At 35.2% G+C, this 19,185-nt stretch overlaps 1 protein-coding gene across 1 annotated transcript in view; it reads left to right on the forward strand.

Annotated features, from left to right (window-relative positions):
- Nucleotides 1–19,185, forward strand: part of CHN2 (chimerin 2) — a 146,131-nt gene that overhangs the window by 84,605 nt on the left and 42,341 nt on the right. Inside the window, exon 7 of the mRNA XM_014067300.2 lies at nucleotides 15,844–15,921. Within this exon, the coding sequence (XP_013922775.1) occupies nucleotides 15,844–15,921 (78 nt within the window). The remainder of the gene's footprint in view (nucleotides 1–15,843; nucleotides 15,922–19,185) is intronic.

The raw sequence follows: 19,185 nt of genomic DNA on the forward strand, positions 1-19,185 counted from the left end.
CTAAGCATTTCATCTGGTTCTAAAATTTACTTTTAAAGTTGCTCTCTGCTTTCTTTTTTTAATAAAAAAAACTTACGTATTTATTTGTTATATTTGCTTGGTATATATATAGCGGCAAGGTGATTTCTGAAGATACCAGGCATTAATGTGTATATATATTGAACTGTCAGATGGTGGAACTTTTATTCAGTCTGCAACCCATATTCACAAGTATTACAAAGTAGCTGTTCAGATATTAAAGCAACATTCAACTTTATATCTTTATGCTGGATTTGTACATAATAACTATATATTATGTACATGCTTATATTGAGTAATATTCACCCAATATTCACCCAGGATTATGCTTGTGCGTATAGTTTGTATTTTAAGGAAAAATTAAGACCGGGTTTAATATTGAATGTAATTAATTCCCAAAATAAATAAAGAATTGGAAAAAAATATCTTCCCTTGGAACAATCACTGTTTATTGTGGTTTTTATAACCACAATATCTCATTTTATACCAGAGTATAGTAGATTGGAAACTGGAGGTTTTTACAATGATATTAATGTTAAATTGTACCAGATATATTGGAGGAAAGATGTATGTGGTACCCTGTTGTTTTTTGTATGTATCTTTTTATTTCAGTAATAGCAAAATACATCATTCATGGAGAAATCCAACAAATTAAAAACATTAAATTAAATTAAACTACTACTTAAATTGAAAAATAAATATAATATCAGGACTTTGAAACCTTCCTTGATGCCCAAGACTTTCTGTAAACATTGCTAATATTATGGCAAAAGAACACCCATAGCAGAGTTTAGTGCTGGGTTCCAAAATAATGTAATATTATATTATGTTGGAATAATGATAACTATTCTTTTGCTTCTAATGCACTAATGTATAATGAATTCATTTTGACATAGTACTTGTGCATTCCGTCAGCTGTTTGGGTTCTTGTAACTGAAAACTGGAAAGAATCAGTTTATACTTTGTCTTTTTTTAATCTAGTTTTTTACCAGAAGCACTTGAAATACCAGCAGTCATGGTTGTTTTAATTAATTGCTGTCATTCAAGCCATACATACTTGGATGTCTTTCCAGGGCAGTCCAGCTGAAGGTGCATACTAAGAATCCCCAGTCCTTCCCCACAAATGGGAAAACCCAGAGCAGAGCTTTTTCCTCCCATGAATCATTTATCCTTGGAAATAGGTCTGAAGCTTTATTGTTAATGTTTAGAAAGTTTTGAAGTTCTAGTTGTTTAATAGATATTTAATAGATATTCAGGAGCTGATGGAGAATCTATGTGAGATGTTGCAGTGCTGGTTATTGCTATTGTTTATGCAGCTTTCACAGAGTGTCATAGGTTCTTTTAAACATTTGATAAGTTCAAGAAACAAAAGAGCCAATAACAATACAATTTCTGCGCAAAACACACATGCACACTACATAAAACACACATACTCACATGCTAAATACTCATAATTTCTCCATTCATCCCTACTGCTGCTATTACTGTTCCTATTACTACTAGAATTCTGCTAGAGAAAAACATCTCTTTTTGGCTGCTTTACTTGCACATGTGCACGTGCACCCGCGCGCGCGCACACACACGCACACACGCACACACGCACACACAGAGCTGTTTTAAAAAAGTAAGGAATTGAAGTATAAATTGGCAATTTGAGAATTAGTTTGAGAACTATTACAATACTAGATGTATGGTTTTCAATTGTTAGAATTCCTAAGCCAACATGGCCCTTGTTAAATATTCTGAGAGTTGATGTTTGGAAATACTGGTTTAGATGATTGACAGAAGAATGTTCTTTTTCCAGAGAAGACAACTGAAATACTATTGCAGTAAGAACATTACAATCTTCCAAGAATTCAGTAGAATTTTTTTTCAATAGAATGCAATGTTCCAAGAGGATATTATGTGTATATTATGAGAAGCTACATAAAGAAAACTGCAAGGCTACAGAATTCAAAATCCCTAATTTTGTTTGATATATGGCACAAAATGGTTTTCAAACTATACAGTTGATGTCTTTACTTCGTATTGTCCTGCATCTAATACTAACATAGGTGAAGAGAGGACAAAAAGTGCCCACTCAGCAATGGAGCCATTAAAACAAAGCTCTGATTATATTCTGCCTACAGATGATTTTTACAGCATCCTTATGATCATATGATCAAAATTCAGATGCTTGGCAACTATTTCATACTTAAGACCATTGCTGTGCCCCAAGATCATATGATCACCTTTTGTGACCTTCTCACAAGCAAAGTCAATGGAGAAGCCATATACATTAAACTGTGTTACTAATTTAACAACTGCAGTGATTCACTTAACAAATGTAGCAAGGAAAGTCATATGATGGGGCAAAACTCACTTAACATGTCTCACTTAACAACAGAAATTTTGGGTTCAATTGTGCTCCTAAGTCAAAGACTACCTGTACTTCCTTTGTGAATAGCCAAACCCTTAGAAAATCGAATTCAAGGTACTGACAAATGTGTCCAGTTAGTTGCCCAAATTACAGTATATGTGCTGCTGCTTGCACTCTCCCGCTCCCCCAGGATCCACTTTTCTTTTTTGGATCAACCTACTGTTATTCCACTGGCTGCAATGGTCTGATATCATGGGCTGAGATACAGTGACTGGCTCAAAGTTACCTAGCTGGCTTTCTTGTCTAAAGCAGAAGTAAAACTCACAGTTTTCTGGTTTCAATCCTGGTGCCTTAACCACTAAATCAAATTGGCTCTCAAATTTCTTATACTCTGTCTGCTACCTGATACTTTTTTTCCCTGTTCCTGTTGGACAAATGTTGCACAGTGTACCTGAAAGTGTTCCTGTTTTTCAATCCATTCCTTTTTCATTGTCCCTTCAAACCATCAATAATGTGCTTTCTTTATTCACTTCCTTCAAAGTAACAAAACACTTTGTCAATATTCAGCTGCAGAATAACTTGAGAAATTTAAGTACTTTTGAATATTTAACTTCATAGCAGTAAAAGGAAACTACTAAGTGGAAAGTTTGCAGTCAATCTTACAATTTTTGCAAAGTTCCTTATCTAGTTAACAGAAAAACTCAAAACTGTAATATAAAATAAGAAAACTTACCGGCTCCTTATTTGGTTCCTTATTTGGTTCTTAGTTAATCAGTTAATTTCACTGATCTGAGACAAACAGAACATTCCAAAATTTATTGTGGAAATACTGCTTATATAAGTTTACAGAAGTATCCTAGGTATTATCAGTTGATAAGTAGATGTCAAATGATTAATGACATAATTATTTCATTAGTAATTTTGGTTTCTTTTAAATACATTGTATTTCCAATCCCTAATGTTGGATTCACTTACCACTGTCAAAATATCATTTAATCAACCCCATTTGGAATACTATGTCCAGTTCTGGAGATGACATTTAGAAAATATATAATTGATCAGATTGAGTCAACAAAAGAAATGATGCAAGATCTGACGGACTTGTGCAACCTAGAGGATTGAAACCTTTAAATATATTAAGGGACTGAATAAGGTTTTAGTATTTTCAGTATTAAGCAAAAATCAAAACATAGGGCATTACATCAAGCTGACGAGGGAAGTTCAAAAGTAATGTTACATAGTATTATTTCGCAGAAAAAGTAATGGAACCTTGGAACCAACTTTCAGTGGAAGTAGTGGTTCAATCATCAGTAATTGAGTTTAAACTAACTTTATCAAACTGATTTTTTTTAAAAAAAAATTAAAAATCAAAGGGAAAACTTGATGGACTACTATGACTTTTTCTGCCATAAGAATCTGAATGTGGGGATGGCAACTGCCATGCATTATGATAGTTGCAGGGTCCCAGAGCCATTTATGATTGTGGGGCTAGGGTTGATAAACAAAGTCAATGACAGAATCAGGATTCACTGAATAGCTATATGATTGTGGTCATAAGTCAAAGACCATATATAGGCCTTCTGCTCTTTATTCTAAAGGAGAAGCTTACAAATAGTGTAAGGACTGCTTTCATTTGAAACATATTGGCTAGATTCTATATAACTGATTCGAGAGAGAACCTCGTAAGATATTTTGGAAGTAAATTTCTGTGATGTTTGGACAAATATTCGGAACATATTCACTCTAATTTGTTTCGTATCAGGAAATTTGTATAGAATTTATTTGACCAGGTATAAGATAAAACAAGAACTACATTTATTGGGGGGGGGGGGCTGCAAAACTATTTCAGTCATGCTGATGGGGCTAAAATTAAAAATTACAAATTTTGGAAACTAACTGTAGTATTGTTGAGATAGATACATGTGCAGTAATATGTAATATAGAACAATTTTTAAAAAGCAAGCCAGGGTTTTTAAAAAATACCATAATTGAAAAACTTGTACATCATATGATGTTTCAGGATTTTCCATAACAGAACATTTTCATTATATGTTATTGCAAAATCACATTCATAAGTAATGCTATAAATCTTTTATCTGATAGGTGTCTTTAGAATTCATTTATCTTAAGCAATTTTGCTCGCAGGACAAATCTCATGATAATATTTGTTATTATTTCCACATAAATCCACAGTAGAGGCTTTCAGTTCTGTCTGCTTTGCCCAAAGTTGCTTATACAATATGTTCAGAGGTCAAAAGAGTGGTTGATGGCTCAGAACAGAAGTGCTATTTATATCTAGGTCTGTGATTTCTGGGAAACATTTCTGAAAAACTATCATTCTCTTCATCTGGTCATAATCCAACAGGGCCTGGATCTTTGCATTTTCAATGCACATCCAGGTTTGGTTTTGGCAATGAAGAACTTGAAAGGAGTGTGGCTATGTAACAAGACTGCTCATTTAGGGCTTTTCTTCAAGAAGGCTTAACCCTCACATTACTGAATCCTTAAATGACAAAGTATTATGGCCAAGTTCAGTTTCGCCAAGAAATTATTTTTAAAAGGATTTTGGAGAATAAACAAAAGCTCAATGTTTCAAATGCCAAATTAACCCACAAGAATGGCCTATTGCCACATTTTATGAATGGATAACTTCTGTTTTACCAACCAATATTTGCATCCAGTTTCTGATCTATAAAGCTGTACTCTGTAGCAATAGAACAAATTAAAATTATAATATGCATTTTAAATTGACTGACGTTGATTAACAGAGTTTTCAAAGGCTGCCTTAAGTACAGACTTTTGGAAGAATTATATTGCTTGAAGAAGAGAAATGAAAATCCGTTTGTGACTATGAAATAGTTGGAGAAATTTCACAAATTACTCTGGTGCCTTTTGGTCTCTGGGGACATACGGATTGGATCATCCAGATTAATAATTTTACAGATTTTTTTATTAATATGAAGTCATAGAATGGTTTGGAACCACATTTTGAACAATTTCAAAATATTACTGCAATCTGTGTTCATGTCTATAAAAATCTTTTGGATTTCCCCCCCTCATATTGGAGATCAAAAATTACTAATATCGGAAGTATCATGCAAGATTAATGAAGTGGTAATATTTTAAACTATTTTAAAATCATTGCCTGGTCTTATTCAAATACCAAACTTCATCTGTCCTGGATTATTACATTCCTTGCTTACCTTGCTATCTCAACTTTTGTCATATAGTGCTAATCCTTTACATTTGCTTAATGTGACAAACATTTCCCTTCAGTTGTAGACTAAATTGTAACTAGACTGTTACCAACTGAATAGTGCAAGTGTTTGAGCTGTTTTTGCTAACAGACTACATCCCAAAGAAAACTTATTTCAGTTACTATCTGTAAAGTAATTTCTTCTCAAGATAATGTATTATAGAAATATTCTACCTTTTTAGAATATTTCACTGGCTTATAACAAAAGAAAATATACTGATGACATTATATTACACTGATTATCATGGAAATGTTGGTTAAATTTAAGCCTACAGATATCTCCCTAATTTAGATATCCATTTGAAAATGAAAATAATATTAGTGACAACTGTCAGCTGCATAAATTGTGTAGCAATAAAATTAACATACATTTAAAGGAATATATGAACTGAAACAGAACAACAGCTTATGAATTGAAGCTAGAAATAGGAAAAATCAGCAAATAGAAAGAGAGAGAAACAAAATAGTGGCAGAAGCACAAGCAGGTGAAGTAAGAAGAATTATATCACAGTGAATTTTCACAAGAAACAGCTGATTGATGACAACAGAGCTGAGATAAATTGAAGAGGATGAAAGGGAAAGTGGGAGAGTAAGAGATGAAAGGAAAAATAGAAAAAGTTTATTATGAAGAGCAAAGAGATTACTTATGTACATCCAGTGCTTTTTCAAGGATAGCTTTTGTTGTAATTGCTTTTGCAAACTAAGCACACTATGATAAGGTGGATAATACACATGGTAATGACCATCACAACTAAGATGCTGTGAGCAAACACTATTGAAGTTGATTACTGAGCCCCAGATGTCTGATTGTAATTGTTGTGTGGGGCTGCAATAGTTCATCGTTCTCATCATCATCATTATTTCTACTGAAAGTAATTTCTCTTAAATTACAGATAGCAGGGTCCACTGGTCCTCGTTGCAAGCTCTGCCCCTCTAGGCACAAGTGTGACATTGCACTGCACATGGAAAAGAACTCCAGGTTACATTGCAATGCCACAACTCTGCTTTATCACTCTCCTTGCCTTTAATAATTCAATAATACTGAATTGTGTGTGTTTAGCTTATTCTGATTTATAATTCTATAATATTTGTAAGCATGGATTCCCTTTCACATACTACTTTTGACTACAGGGCTAACTATAAACTATATCATTTATACTACTTGGCTTCTGTAACTCATTGGTATCTTTTTACTCATACTATACCTTGATTTACTTACTAGGATATAGATCAGGAAGGAGCCATGCTTTAAGGTGCATTTGCTAGCTGGGGTTATGTAGAAATTTTCTATATGGCCAAATAGTTCCCAATTAGATTGGGAATGATTGCTTTCAGGAAATTTTAAAAAAATTAAAAGGTTAGACCCCTCTATTAAATTTTGAAAAAGAGAAGATGATATGAGGACAGAAACATAGATCAATAGTTCTGCGGACTGCTCAGCTACCCAAAGTTTTTGTATGGTAATGATGGCTCTGGCAAATTGAAGCAATCCTTATATGGTAAAATTGGAACCAATTGTCTGTAATGACTTTGTTGCCTGTTACTTTTGCAGATGAATGTTGACCTTCAGAATTATTAAATATTGATTAATTAATTATATATGATTAAAGCTGTTAACAATTAGGAAGCCTCTTTGATGTATGAACATCCTGACACTTGTTACTGCCTCATGGCGAAGACCTATGCATTACCATCAAATAAAAGCAAATCTTTATTATTGTCATAGACCAGCATAAGGATGATGGGGTATAGTGTTTTAAATAGAATAAAGGATGCATCAAAAGAAACAATAAAAAACAAAAAATATGAAAAGCTGGAAGACATAAAGTAAAGTATATATTAAAAGCAAGAATCTAAAAGAAGAGATGGGTGCAGTGATAAAGATGGTATCATAGATGGGTGCAGTGATAAAAAAAGATTCACATGTGAAATATTATATCAAGTTGCAGAGCATTCTAATATGGTGAACTAGCTGCTCATTAAATCTAGTTTGTAGCACAGATTATCATCTAACAAATGTTGGGTGTTGTTGCAGAGTAGCTGGCAACATTGTTTATTGCAGTATGGTCAGTGTCTAAACACATATGCATTACTACAGATTCCCAAGATAATTTTTTTAAATAGAAAATATTTCAGTGATCAAACTTTTTAATCCTAACAAAAATGGGCTATTTTCACAAGACAATTTTAGACAAGAAAAGAATGCTTACGAGCAAGGGGAAGTTAAGAATAAGAGTAGGGGGGTGGGGTTACCAACAAAAAGCATGCCAAAAATGCAGTTGAGAACTGATATTTAGGTTAACATTTTGGAAGTAGTATGAGTTGCATATTTACAAGATAAATGCAACACTATGTTTTACATAATCATAGTAATTAAATTTTATTAGTCATTTAATTATATCCTGCAACATATATTCAATAAATATTGCAAACAACAATATAAAATTAGGTATAATTTTTTCATAAGCACCCAGATCATTACTCTGCTTAATCAATGTATTCATTCTTCCATACACAGGGACATCAGGTTAGTCCTCAGCATTGATTGTCACTTCAAGCAGCCAGAGAAACTTTTACAATTTACCATGTAATTCTAGAATCTTAGTGCAATGAAATAGCCAGCCAAAAAAAACCCCACCAAATCATCTACCGAACCAGGGATTTTGCAAATTATAGGATACATCAAAGTAATATGAAAATCCCTCTAAAAAGAGCAATATTGCAGGATGCAAATTAGCTTTTTGATTATACCCTGTCCACAAGGGCAATCTCTTTCATAATAGGGGATATTTTGTCTTTGAAAACTGCTGATAGAAGAATATTTTTAAAATGCCAAAATAAACATTATATAATATTTCATTATAAAGAAATATTCCTATTCCCTATTCCACTGGGCCCCACCCCACTCCCTGCTTCCCATCCACCCCTCTCCTTCCATCCCATTTCGCTTCACTTACCTTTTCTATCACTTTTGGGAATGGGAACCAGTTAATCTGCCACATGACCTTCCTATATGGAGGCCATGGTATGCTGTGAAGTGGGCACTATTTTGGAAGGGACTGCAGTTAATCTTTAATCCCACAATTCTCTCATCTTGTCTTATTAAATATTTTTTCAATATTTCAAGAATTAAAATAAACAGGAAATAAGAAAACAGGCATCCCTATGTTGTCTGTTTTTGTATTTCTCAAGGCTTTATTAGATCTCCATTGACAGTTATTTCATTTCTGATGAAATACAAATCACTTATCCATTTAATTTAAATGTGTCCAAAATTCATATCTTCCAAAACTTTTAACAGTAAGGTTCAATTCTTCTTTTGTTTACTTTTTATTTTGTTTCTCCAAGTATTCTGAAAAGTCCAACATATAATAATACAACAGCAGAATTGAAAGGGACCTTGGAGGTCTTCTAAGGCAAGAAAGCCTATACCATTTCAGACAGATGGCTATCCAACATCTTCTTAATGACTTCCAGTGTTGGGACTTTCACAACTCCTGGACGCAACCTGTTCCACTAATGGATTGTTTTAACTATCAGGAAATTTCCTCAGTTCTAAGTTGCTTCTCTCCTTGATTAGTTTCCACCCATTGCTTCTTGTTCTACCTTCAGGTGCTTTAGAGAATAGCTTGACTCCCTCTTCTTTGTGGCAACACCAATATTGGAACACTGCTATCATGTCTCCCCTAGTCCTTCTTTTCATTAAACTAGACATACCCAGTTCCTGCAACCGTCCTTCATATGTTTTAGCCTCCAGCCCCCTAATCATCTTTGTTGCTTTTCTCTGCACTCTTTCTAGACTCTCCACATCATGTTTGTAGATGACTCTGAGTCTGCTTAGTGCTAACTGCAGGGGGAGGCAAGAGAACTGCGGGTTAAGCAAGGGTTAAAAGGCAAAAAATTCCTTATGCAAAGGAGGCACGTGGTTCTCTGCCTCCTTATCTGGCAGTAGCAAATCGTGCCTAAGTTGCCTTTTTATTTAATTTTTTACATTTTCATCATGGCGGGCAGACAAGAGGAGAGTTGAAATCCACAGCTGGAAAAGGTATGTGGATCGGACAGAGGGAGGGAGGGAATTCAAAATTATTGTAATTTAATTTGTAATTTTTTATTGTGAGGAATTTGTGTATGTGCGTGCGTGCGCGTGAGTGTTTGTTTCTTCACAGCAGTGGGGTCAGAGGAGGCGGGAAATGAGGCGGTGGAGCGCGGCAGCGGCAGGGACGTTCTCCCCGCTGTGTCCGACAGGCCAGGCATCTCGCGTTTATGTCCACCATAAACACGAGACGCCTGGCCTGTCGGACATAGCGGTGGGGTCGGAGGAGGCGGGGGGTGAAGCGGCAGAGTGTGGCAAAGGCAGGGATGTTCTCGCCGCTGTGTTCGACAGGCGTCTCACGTTTATGTCTGCCATAAACGCGAGACGCCTGGCCTGTCGGACACAGCAGCGGGGACGTTGCTTCTTGCTGCTGCCACGCTCTTGTCTCACCAACCATAATCCTCACCGCACGTCACTGAGATAGATAGAAATAGATAGATGATAGATAGATAGATAGATAGATAGATAGATAGATAGATAGATAGATAGATAGATAGATAGATAGATAGATAGATAGATAGATTCCACTCTCTCCTCTTTGTCTAATTGGTCAGGTGTAGAAATTCAGTGTTACAATTGCAAGAAAACACAAGGCAAGGTCTGAGATGCTGTTACCACAGGCTACCACATCGAAATTCTTTTTAAGAATCCTATCTCTTTCCTAATTTGAAATGCTGAGAGGTATATTGTGGATGTCCAAGTGCATCATGTGACTTTCTCATAATGCCAATCCTTTGAAAACTTGAATTTGAAGAGTATTATTATATTATTTTTGCATATCATGTTGCATGTCAGATAAAATTATGAATAGTGTATTTAAATATACAGAAATGTGTATTTGCCAGAATGTGATCAAGGTTTTAGTTCTGCTACAACCAGTTTTGGAATATGTTTTCACTCTAGTCCAGTGAGAAGATGAAGAGAATGAGAGAGGTACACCAATGTTTAACAGAGCAGCTGCCCCTGTTACTAAGCAACTATCCTTTGTATCCCACAAGACAGATATCAGGACATCTGAGGCTTTCTCTCTCACACCTCTGTGAATGAAAAGGGATAGACACAATTGCCTTTGCAGTCCTCTTGAAGTCAGTATACACTCTTCTGTTTTGCACAAACATCATTTAGCTGTAGCCCGCTCCCTGAACATCATGCCTTGAGCACCCGAAGGAAAGGTGTTTTAAAATAAGTGCACAAATATTGTTGCTAAGCAAACTACATGGATGTGTTCATGAAGTTACTGTGATTTGGGCCAAAATCAAAAGTGAATTCTTAATAAAAGACATTATTATGATACAATAATACAACTAAAAGAAAAAGGCTGTTTTGAATAGATGTTATGATGCTTATCACAAATTACGGAGACATGTAGGTTAACTTTATGTCTTAATGAAACTAGGAGAAATACTCCTACTGCATTTTTCTCCTAAAATTATTTCATTAAAGTAAGGATTCTAATAAGATGTTTTATGTATAATCCTGTATTTGGAGCAGAGTAACTGCAGTATTGCATAATGATGTATTGTACATTATATAATGGGATTTTATAATTTAAGTGATATAATACAAATTCCAAAAGATTACTAGAAAATTGACCTCTCTCTCTCAGAGTTTTGTGTTGGTGCTGTTGACCTATTTAAATTATTCCAGCAATGTCACAAAAATTGTATGTGTCCAGAGCATATAAGGAAACAGGTATATTGCAAAGTGTCAGCATTGCTTGTGAGATAATTTTTAGCAGTATGCGTTGTGCACTCAAAAGAAAAATCAAATATAATAAGGCAAATGTTACAAGCTAACATTTCCTTTTTTAAATATCCATTTAACATAAATAAGGACTGATATTATGTAACTTAAAGACACATAATTTCATTTTTCATCAACTTAAGGAAGAAAATGCACAGATAAGATGTTTAAAATTGATCAAATGGTGGATATCAAACAGCCTTGCCTAATGAAATGTACTGTGTAATCACAAGCAAATCTTTTCTGGGGGGAAAATCACTGAATTCAATTATGCTATTAATCCGAGGCAAATGAGTATAGGATTTCTGCCATATTGTTCAGGTAAGCAGTGTTTTTCAACCTTGGGAATTTTAAGATGTGTGGACTTAAGTTCCCATATTTGTCCAATAAATATGCTGGAACAAGGCTACGAGGAGGTGAAGTCCATCTTAAGATGCTATGGTTAAGAAACACAGAGCCAAAGGTTGAACTACAATAGCACAAGATTTTTTTTAAAGAACATTGATCTGAATCTAGTATCTGCTAGTTGTTGGCCCATGAGGGTAGGACAGAAAAGCATGAAACCTTATCCCTGAGGAGGTCCAAACCTTTCTATTAGCCTACCTAAAAGTAGCTCTCAGCTGTCTTATCAGCTGGAAAATGGATTTATTTAGCAGCAGAGTGTTGTGAATATTTCAGCAGTGAGATCTGTAAAAATTGTTGAAAACAAAAAGAACAAAAAAAAGACAGAAATGTGATCCCTGAGCTAAAAAAATAATTTCAACAGCAAACTTTCAGGGTCCATGAAATTCTACAAATAGATCCATATAGATTAGGATAACATGGAACATTCTTTTCTGTGACTTTTGAAAAATAAGAATAGGCCAATAAGATTTGGATAAATTGCTCTAATATTTAAAGGTTTAATATTTTAAATTTAATATAATATAAATTTAATATTTATATTATCTAGAGAGCAATTGTATATACTTTTACATATTAATACTGCTTATAAACTATCAATCTAGTTGGCAAACCTATCAACATAATAATTATTTAAAATGCCAAGATTATTAGCCAAACCACAAAACAATAAACTATAATTAACAAATTATTTTATATACAGTCTAATTTTCTAGTGGAATGTCTTGACTTGTTTCCAAAAGGAAGTGAGAGAAGACAAGAAGATTTAGCACAGAGTTTAGAGTTTCTTGAGAAACCCTAGGAGTTATGAGTTTAATTGAACTACAAAGTGATAAAATGGAATAGGTCAATAAACTTTAAAGCAGGGGTGAAATCTTCCTGGTCCAGTTTTCCTAGGAATGATGAGTTTAATTGAACGACAAAGTGATAAAATGGAATAGGTCAATAAACTTTAAAGCAGGGGTGAAATCTTCCTGGTCCAGTTTGGCTGAACGAGGAGGAACGATTGTCACTGGTTCTGCAACCTGGTAGTAAAAAAAAAAGCTTCCAGGATTGCATGGCTCAGCTGTGAGCTGTGGGATCATCGAAAGCTTTTTTTCCACTTTTTAAAGCATTTTTTTTCCTGCCGATTCAGATGAATAGGCCAAAAAAAAAAAAATGTTTTACAAAGGGGAGGAAAAGTTTCCGACAATCTTTCGGATCAGCTCTGAGCCATGCGATCGTCAGAACCTCACCACCACCACCACTTTTTACAGCATTTTTTTCCTGCCTATTCACCTGAACTGCTTTAAAAAATGCTTTAAAAAGTGAAAAAAAGTTGGCCCCACCCACCCAGTCACATGACCCCCATCACCACCAAGCCACAGAACTGGTACAAAAAAAAGATTTCACCACTGCTTTAAAGTCTTGGAGAAATGCTAGGATTAATGCCATATAGACCTTAAGTATTAAGATTAATATCTTGAATTAGACCCTGAAATCTAATAGAAATTTGTAAAAATATAGATCAGAATTGTTATTTAATGGGCAGGAGTTCTTTTGTAGTGATTAGCTAGGTATTTGCTTGCATTTGGCCAGATCAAATAGTTTTTAAGAAATTCCTTGAATTGCATTACATGCACATATTATGTCATATTAATGATCATCCTTTACATTAGTTTATATTGTCTACTTGACTTTTAAAATGCTAATCAAGGAGCATACCTCCATAGAATCAGCTCTGATAATGTTCCATTTTCCAGATGTTGAAACTTAGAATAGAGATGGAAATTGGCAGGTTTGGTGACCTAAGTTCTCTAAGAACAAAAAGAACAACTTTAATGGCCAGAAAAAGCCAAATGAGAAATGAAAACATTTTGAAGTCATAAAATATTTGAGGTATTTTCTTAAATGTCTTCTTAAGCTTAGTAGTTGTCAATTTTGGCAACTTTGAGATGTGTGAACTTCATTCTCGCTGGGGAATTCTGGTGATTGAAATCCATATGTCTTAAAATTGCCATGATGAGAAACACTGTCCCATTCTCTTATCCTCATTAACAATTTTGTACCACAGTCCCTTTCTTCTGTACTTCATCCTCCTGTATTTTCAAGCAACAATTCTTCCACTTGGGAGCACATAAACGCTTATAGCTGCCAGTTTGCTTCTATGTATGGAGAGAGGGGGGGGGCTTATCCTTGTCACAGTACATTGGCAATAAGAGGGAGGGAAGAAGTGCCAGAAGATAAGAGAATTGGGAATTCCTGCCAATGGGAAGACCACTTCCCTCTCCCCATGTTCAGGCCAAATTCACTTTGCAGAATTTCTTCTATAGCAAAGTTCAGGCAACTAATTATTGGTTCAGTTCCTCAATATTGCACAGGTAGTCCTTGACTTATTATAGTTCATTTAATGACTGTTTGAAGTTACAACAGCATTGAAAAAAGGGATATATGACCATTTTTCACACTTAACAATGATTATAGCATCCCCCTGGTCATGGGATCAAAATTCAGATGATTGGCAAGTGACTCCTATTTATGATGATTGCAGTGTCCTATGATCATGTGATCCCCTTTGTGACTTTCTGACAAGCAAAGTTAATTGGGGAAGACATTCATTTAAGAGCTGTGTTACTAATTTAACAACTGCAATGATTCACTTAACAATTGTGGCAAGAAAGGTTGTAAAATGGGGCAAATTTCACTTAGCAACTGTCTCACTTAGCAACAGAAATTTTAGGACAAAATTGTGGTCATAAGTCAAGGACTACCTGTAGAAGAATCTATGGATGGATATTTAGTTTCATTCGGGGAGGGGGCAGAAATCATTGAGAAGTTGGAATAGTGAAATGGATGCTGAGGAATATAGGATTGACTGGTTCAATACTGCAACATTTTGTTGTAGACAGCATTTGGTCTGTCTACAACAAAGTGTGTGTGTGTGTGGACACACACAGAGAGACACACACACAAAATATAGAAGGAATCTCAACTGTACCATAAAAATTGCATGGCTAGCTGAATTTTTATACTTCAATTAATCTTTCTTTTTTCTTCTGAGATTCTCTTTTTCTCCCTCTTTTACCCTTCCCTAAGCAATTTAATAGCCTGGACATTCTTTTAAATGTTATTTTAAAATCATGAAGAGAAAAACTGCAATTTATTTTATGTATTGCAAAAGTAGAGAATGCCAGAAATAATCTCCATTTAATGGGTTGGCAGCCACGGCTACTAATCTTTCAAGTGCTACTGGATTTTCCCTTGTACAGGATATGAAAAAGAGGAGGGTATTTCCCCCCCACAAGATTAAAGAATCACTGTGGTTTAAAGGCTTAATATGATGGTGTTTGTACTGGAAGAGCTCAGAGGTCTCCAGTTCTGAGCACAATTGGATGCAGCATTAGAGTTATTTATGAAAACAAAAAAAGTGCTCCTGGGTAGATGTGATCTATCATTGGAGATGTGTTGTGGCATGAAACTGTAAAGCTGTCGGTATTTTTTCAGCGCCTGGCAGGATCCTCTGCTCTGGGAGGGCCAGAAGCGGGAGTCGTTCTGTATATGAATCCAGGCTATTGTTCTGTGCATACTTTGTTTTTTTTTTTAAAAAAAGTATCACAAAGCAGACTGTTACTTATTCAGATGCAGGAGCTCCTTCCATCACGCAAGACAGCCCATTCAAGTCACATGCCAGAGGTCTCCTCAGAATGGGCTGTCGCAGCTGCTTCAAATTTGCTGTCTAACATAAGAAGCAGTTGGACCAAGCTGACAGCAGTCAGCTTCCCAGCCTCCGCAGAAGACAAGGAAAAGATCTGGGATTCAAACGCTATGTTTGCTGAGGAGCTGTGGCTTGACAATGAGAAAGCCCATGCTGTGGTTCACAAATCAAAGCAAGGACGGAAGCGCCAAGAACTCCTGGCCGTAGCCTTGGGGGTTAAGATGGGAGTGAAAGGGGCACTCTTGTGGCAACCGCTGAAACTCTTTGCCTATTCACAGATAACCTCCTTGGTCAGAAGAGCGGCACTGACTCAGAATGACAACCATTTCAACTATGAAAAAACACACAATTTTAAGGTAAGCACCTTTATGCTGTAAACCCTTTGTGAACTTATAGCTTACCTATCTTTTACTTAATCTGTCAGGTTTTGTTGCTTCCTGAGTGTTGGTGTCTCTGGGTGACTTCTTTTTGAGATGAAATAAGATTCATTTAATATAGATAAGAAATACTGGCTGGCTTAGAAATGCAAAGCTAGGGCTCCAAAAAAAGAAGGGGGGTCTAATTGCAGTTGATCTTGCTGAAACAGAAATTTCTCCTCCTTGTGACTCACAGATCATAAGGTTTCATGTGAAACAAAGTCTCATTAAATTAGTAATAATTCAGTGCTGTATTTTCAAATATACCCTGATAGGATTCAACTCAAAATTGCAACTATATGCTTTGTAAGTACATTTGTCTGATTCATGATTTCTCGTAGTTATGTGTGTTATAAAATTAATATCTAAATGATTCTGCCAGATTTTTACTTCTGCCTACGAAATGTAATCCTTACATTCACCGTTTATGTCAAATGAAAAGTACATGAAATTATGAGACACATAAAGAGCGGCCTGTGATTAGACTCCATATAACCAGAGCTGTTGCAATAAAGGAAAACTTCCTCACTCTGGGTTTACATTTAGAAAGAGTCATTTTCCCCTTCAGACAGTGTTTGGGATGACGTGCGTAAGTATGAAAGGTGACTCATTTTGTAGTACTTGGCTTCCAAGCTTCTGGATCTGTGTCTGTAGTGGGAACAGCTGCATCCATTCCATAATGAGACATTGTCCAGTTATTGCAGTTAAAAGTATTTGAACTCTTGAGAATAAATAAAGAAAAACCCATAGTTATCATCAAGTTTGGAAACACATTCTGTAACGCCTCATTTATTGGCAATGAAGTTATGCTTGTGCTAATCACTGCCTTAAAAATAGCTCTGGAATTCTGAATGTATGGAACTCCTGTTTGAATATATGCATTTGATTTTGTATAAATATTGAGCAATAAATATGCAGACACCATCCAATTACTAATGTAATAGAGTAAAGAAAAACAAAAATCTATTGCCAGAGGATTTGTTAAATTGACAATTTATTCTTCAAGGGACAGATGGCAGCTATTATGGACCCTATCCAAGAACAAATGCAATGTGTTCACAAACCATACTCTTTCTACATATATCTGAATGCATACCTGCATAGCAGATTACTGCATTTTTTAAAACAATTGCAGTAATTTGAATTAGTACACCCATATAAAGATTTGTGGACATAGCAATATTTTATCTTGATTCAAACAGTATACAAAAGGTAGTGTAATTACACAAAACAAACCTATCAAGCCCATTACTTTGAAATCATTTAGTCAACAAAAAATTATCAGATATATCATTTTCTTCTCTGACAAGACCTTCAATGCATTTTAAGTTATTTAGCAAATGGTTCATTTATAAAATGGTTCATTTTTGAAAGGATGGAAATATGTGTTTCATTGAACAGTGTTGAGCAATAATATTAAAGCATTGTCCTAGTACTTTTAAGTTGAAGGATTTAAAAGTATTGAAATAACATTTTAATTATCCGTGTCATTGTTTTTTCAAAGAGAGAAAAGGGAAATCCTTTTTAAATCCTCTTTTAAGCATTCTTAATTCTTATAAATTTCCTTTTAATAATCATTCATCATAAAAAAAGATTTCACTTTAGTTGGAAAAATATTTTCTCAGGACATATTTTTCACATTGACCTATGCATTCTTTCTTCCATCTTTGAAATTCTTTTGTTTGGTCTCTGATTTAAAACTGGATATGTGCCCAGTTTTATTTATAAAGGTATTTAAAAATCTTTCATTTGTTCACTGTAGCTCTTTAGCATAGCCTTTTTCTTCATATTTAAAAAGTTTAAGTTTAAGCAGTAAATCATATAATTTCTTTTACAAACCTTAAATGGATAGCCTAAAAAAAATCGATATATGTTTTTGCTAGTATAAGAAGTTTAAAAATCTGAAATGACCATATAGCTATTACCTAATAGAGCAAATGTCTATTTTAAGTCATATTATAGTAAATAAAACATTGTCAATGTACATGCTGTAAACTATTTTGAAAAAATTAAGACATTTTTCTGCAATGTAACATTTACTATTTATTCACCTTAAGTAATCTCATTATATATATGAGACCCAGTTTGATTTAATGATTAAAATACCAAGCTAAAAGCCAAGTGACCATGACTTTTAGTCAGTGTGGTTTTCAGCCAGTTTGGGCAGGTTCGGGCAAACTGGTTATTAAATTGCTGGCTGGCACCGCCCCTTCCTGCCCAGACCTTTACAGGAGTCCCCACGTGCCCTGTTTTGGCTCTCAGGTAAGTCAGGCAGGCCTATGAGGCCCAAAACAGGGCATGGGGGTACAACCCCCTACATCCTACATTTGCTCCCTGGAGGCTGCAGGCAGGCCTACTAGGCAGAGAAGAGGGCACAGGGGGCAAGGATGCCCCCCCTGCCTATTTTTGCTCCCAGGAGGCTGCAGCGAAGGCTACTGGATCCAAAATGGGGCATGCAGGGGGAGATGTCACCCCATAGCCTGTTTTTGCTTCCAGGGAAATGTAGGAGGCTGAGTGCTGCCTGTTACACCCCCTGGCCATGCCCACCATGGCCATGCCCACCCAGCCAGTCATTAGAGCAAAGAACAGGTTGTTAAATTATTTGAATCCCACCAACATGTTTTAGTCCCACCTTAGGCATGAAAGGCACCTCAGGTTCAGAGGGCTGTGGTTGTGGGGAAAAGAGGAAGAGGAAAGATTATTGTGTTTATTCACTGCCTTGAATTATAAAATATAATATGGTATATATGTAACATTAACATTAAAATATCAAGACAAATTATATAGTAATTTGCCTTAATATGGCGTTTATCCAAGGTGGTATTTAATTCATTTATTAAAAAAAACATTTATAGATACAACAGACATTAAAAAGCAAAGAGTGGCAATTAAAATTGGTAACATTTTATTAAAAACGGATAGTGTTGTGACTACATACACAGGGGCACTATTTTCCATTCTAGTCCTAACATTGAAAAAAAGAATTTGTGCCTTCATAAGAGAATTATAACGTATTCAGATTTGAAGTTACATTTCAGCAATAATACTTAAGACTTATATACCATTTTATAGTCCTTTACAGTCCTCTCTAAGCAGTTTACAGAATCAGCCTGTTGCCCCCAAGTCACAATAAAAATAGAGATAGTATTTTCTCTAGTGTGATTTTTGTCTAGACTACCTGACAAAGATTACACAAAAATGGCC

This window comes from Thamnophis sirtalis, unplaced genomic scaffold (assembly GCF_051295495.1).
Source record: "Thamnophis sirtalis isolate CommonGarterSnake01/CBP01778 unplaced genomic scaffold, rThaSir2_p1.2 scaffold_4, whole genome shotgun sequence".
NCBI classification, from domain to species: domain Eukaryota; kingdom Metazoa; phylum Chordata; class Lepidosauria; order Squamata; family Natricidae; genus Thamnophis; species Thamnophis sirtalis.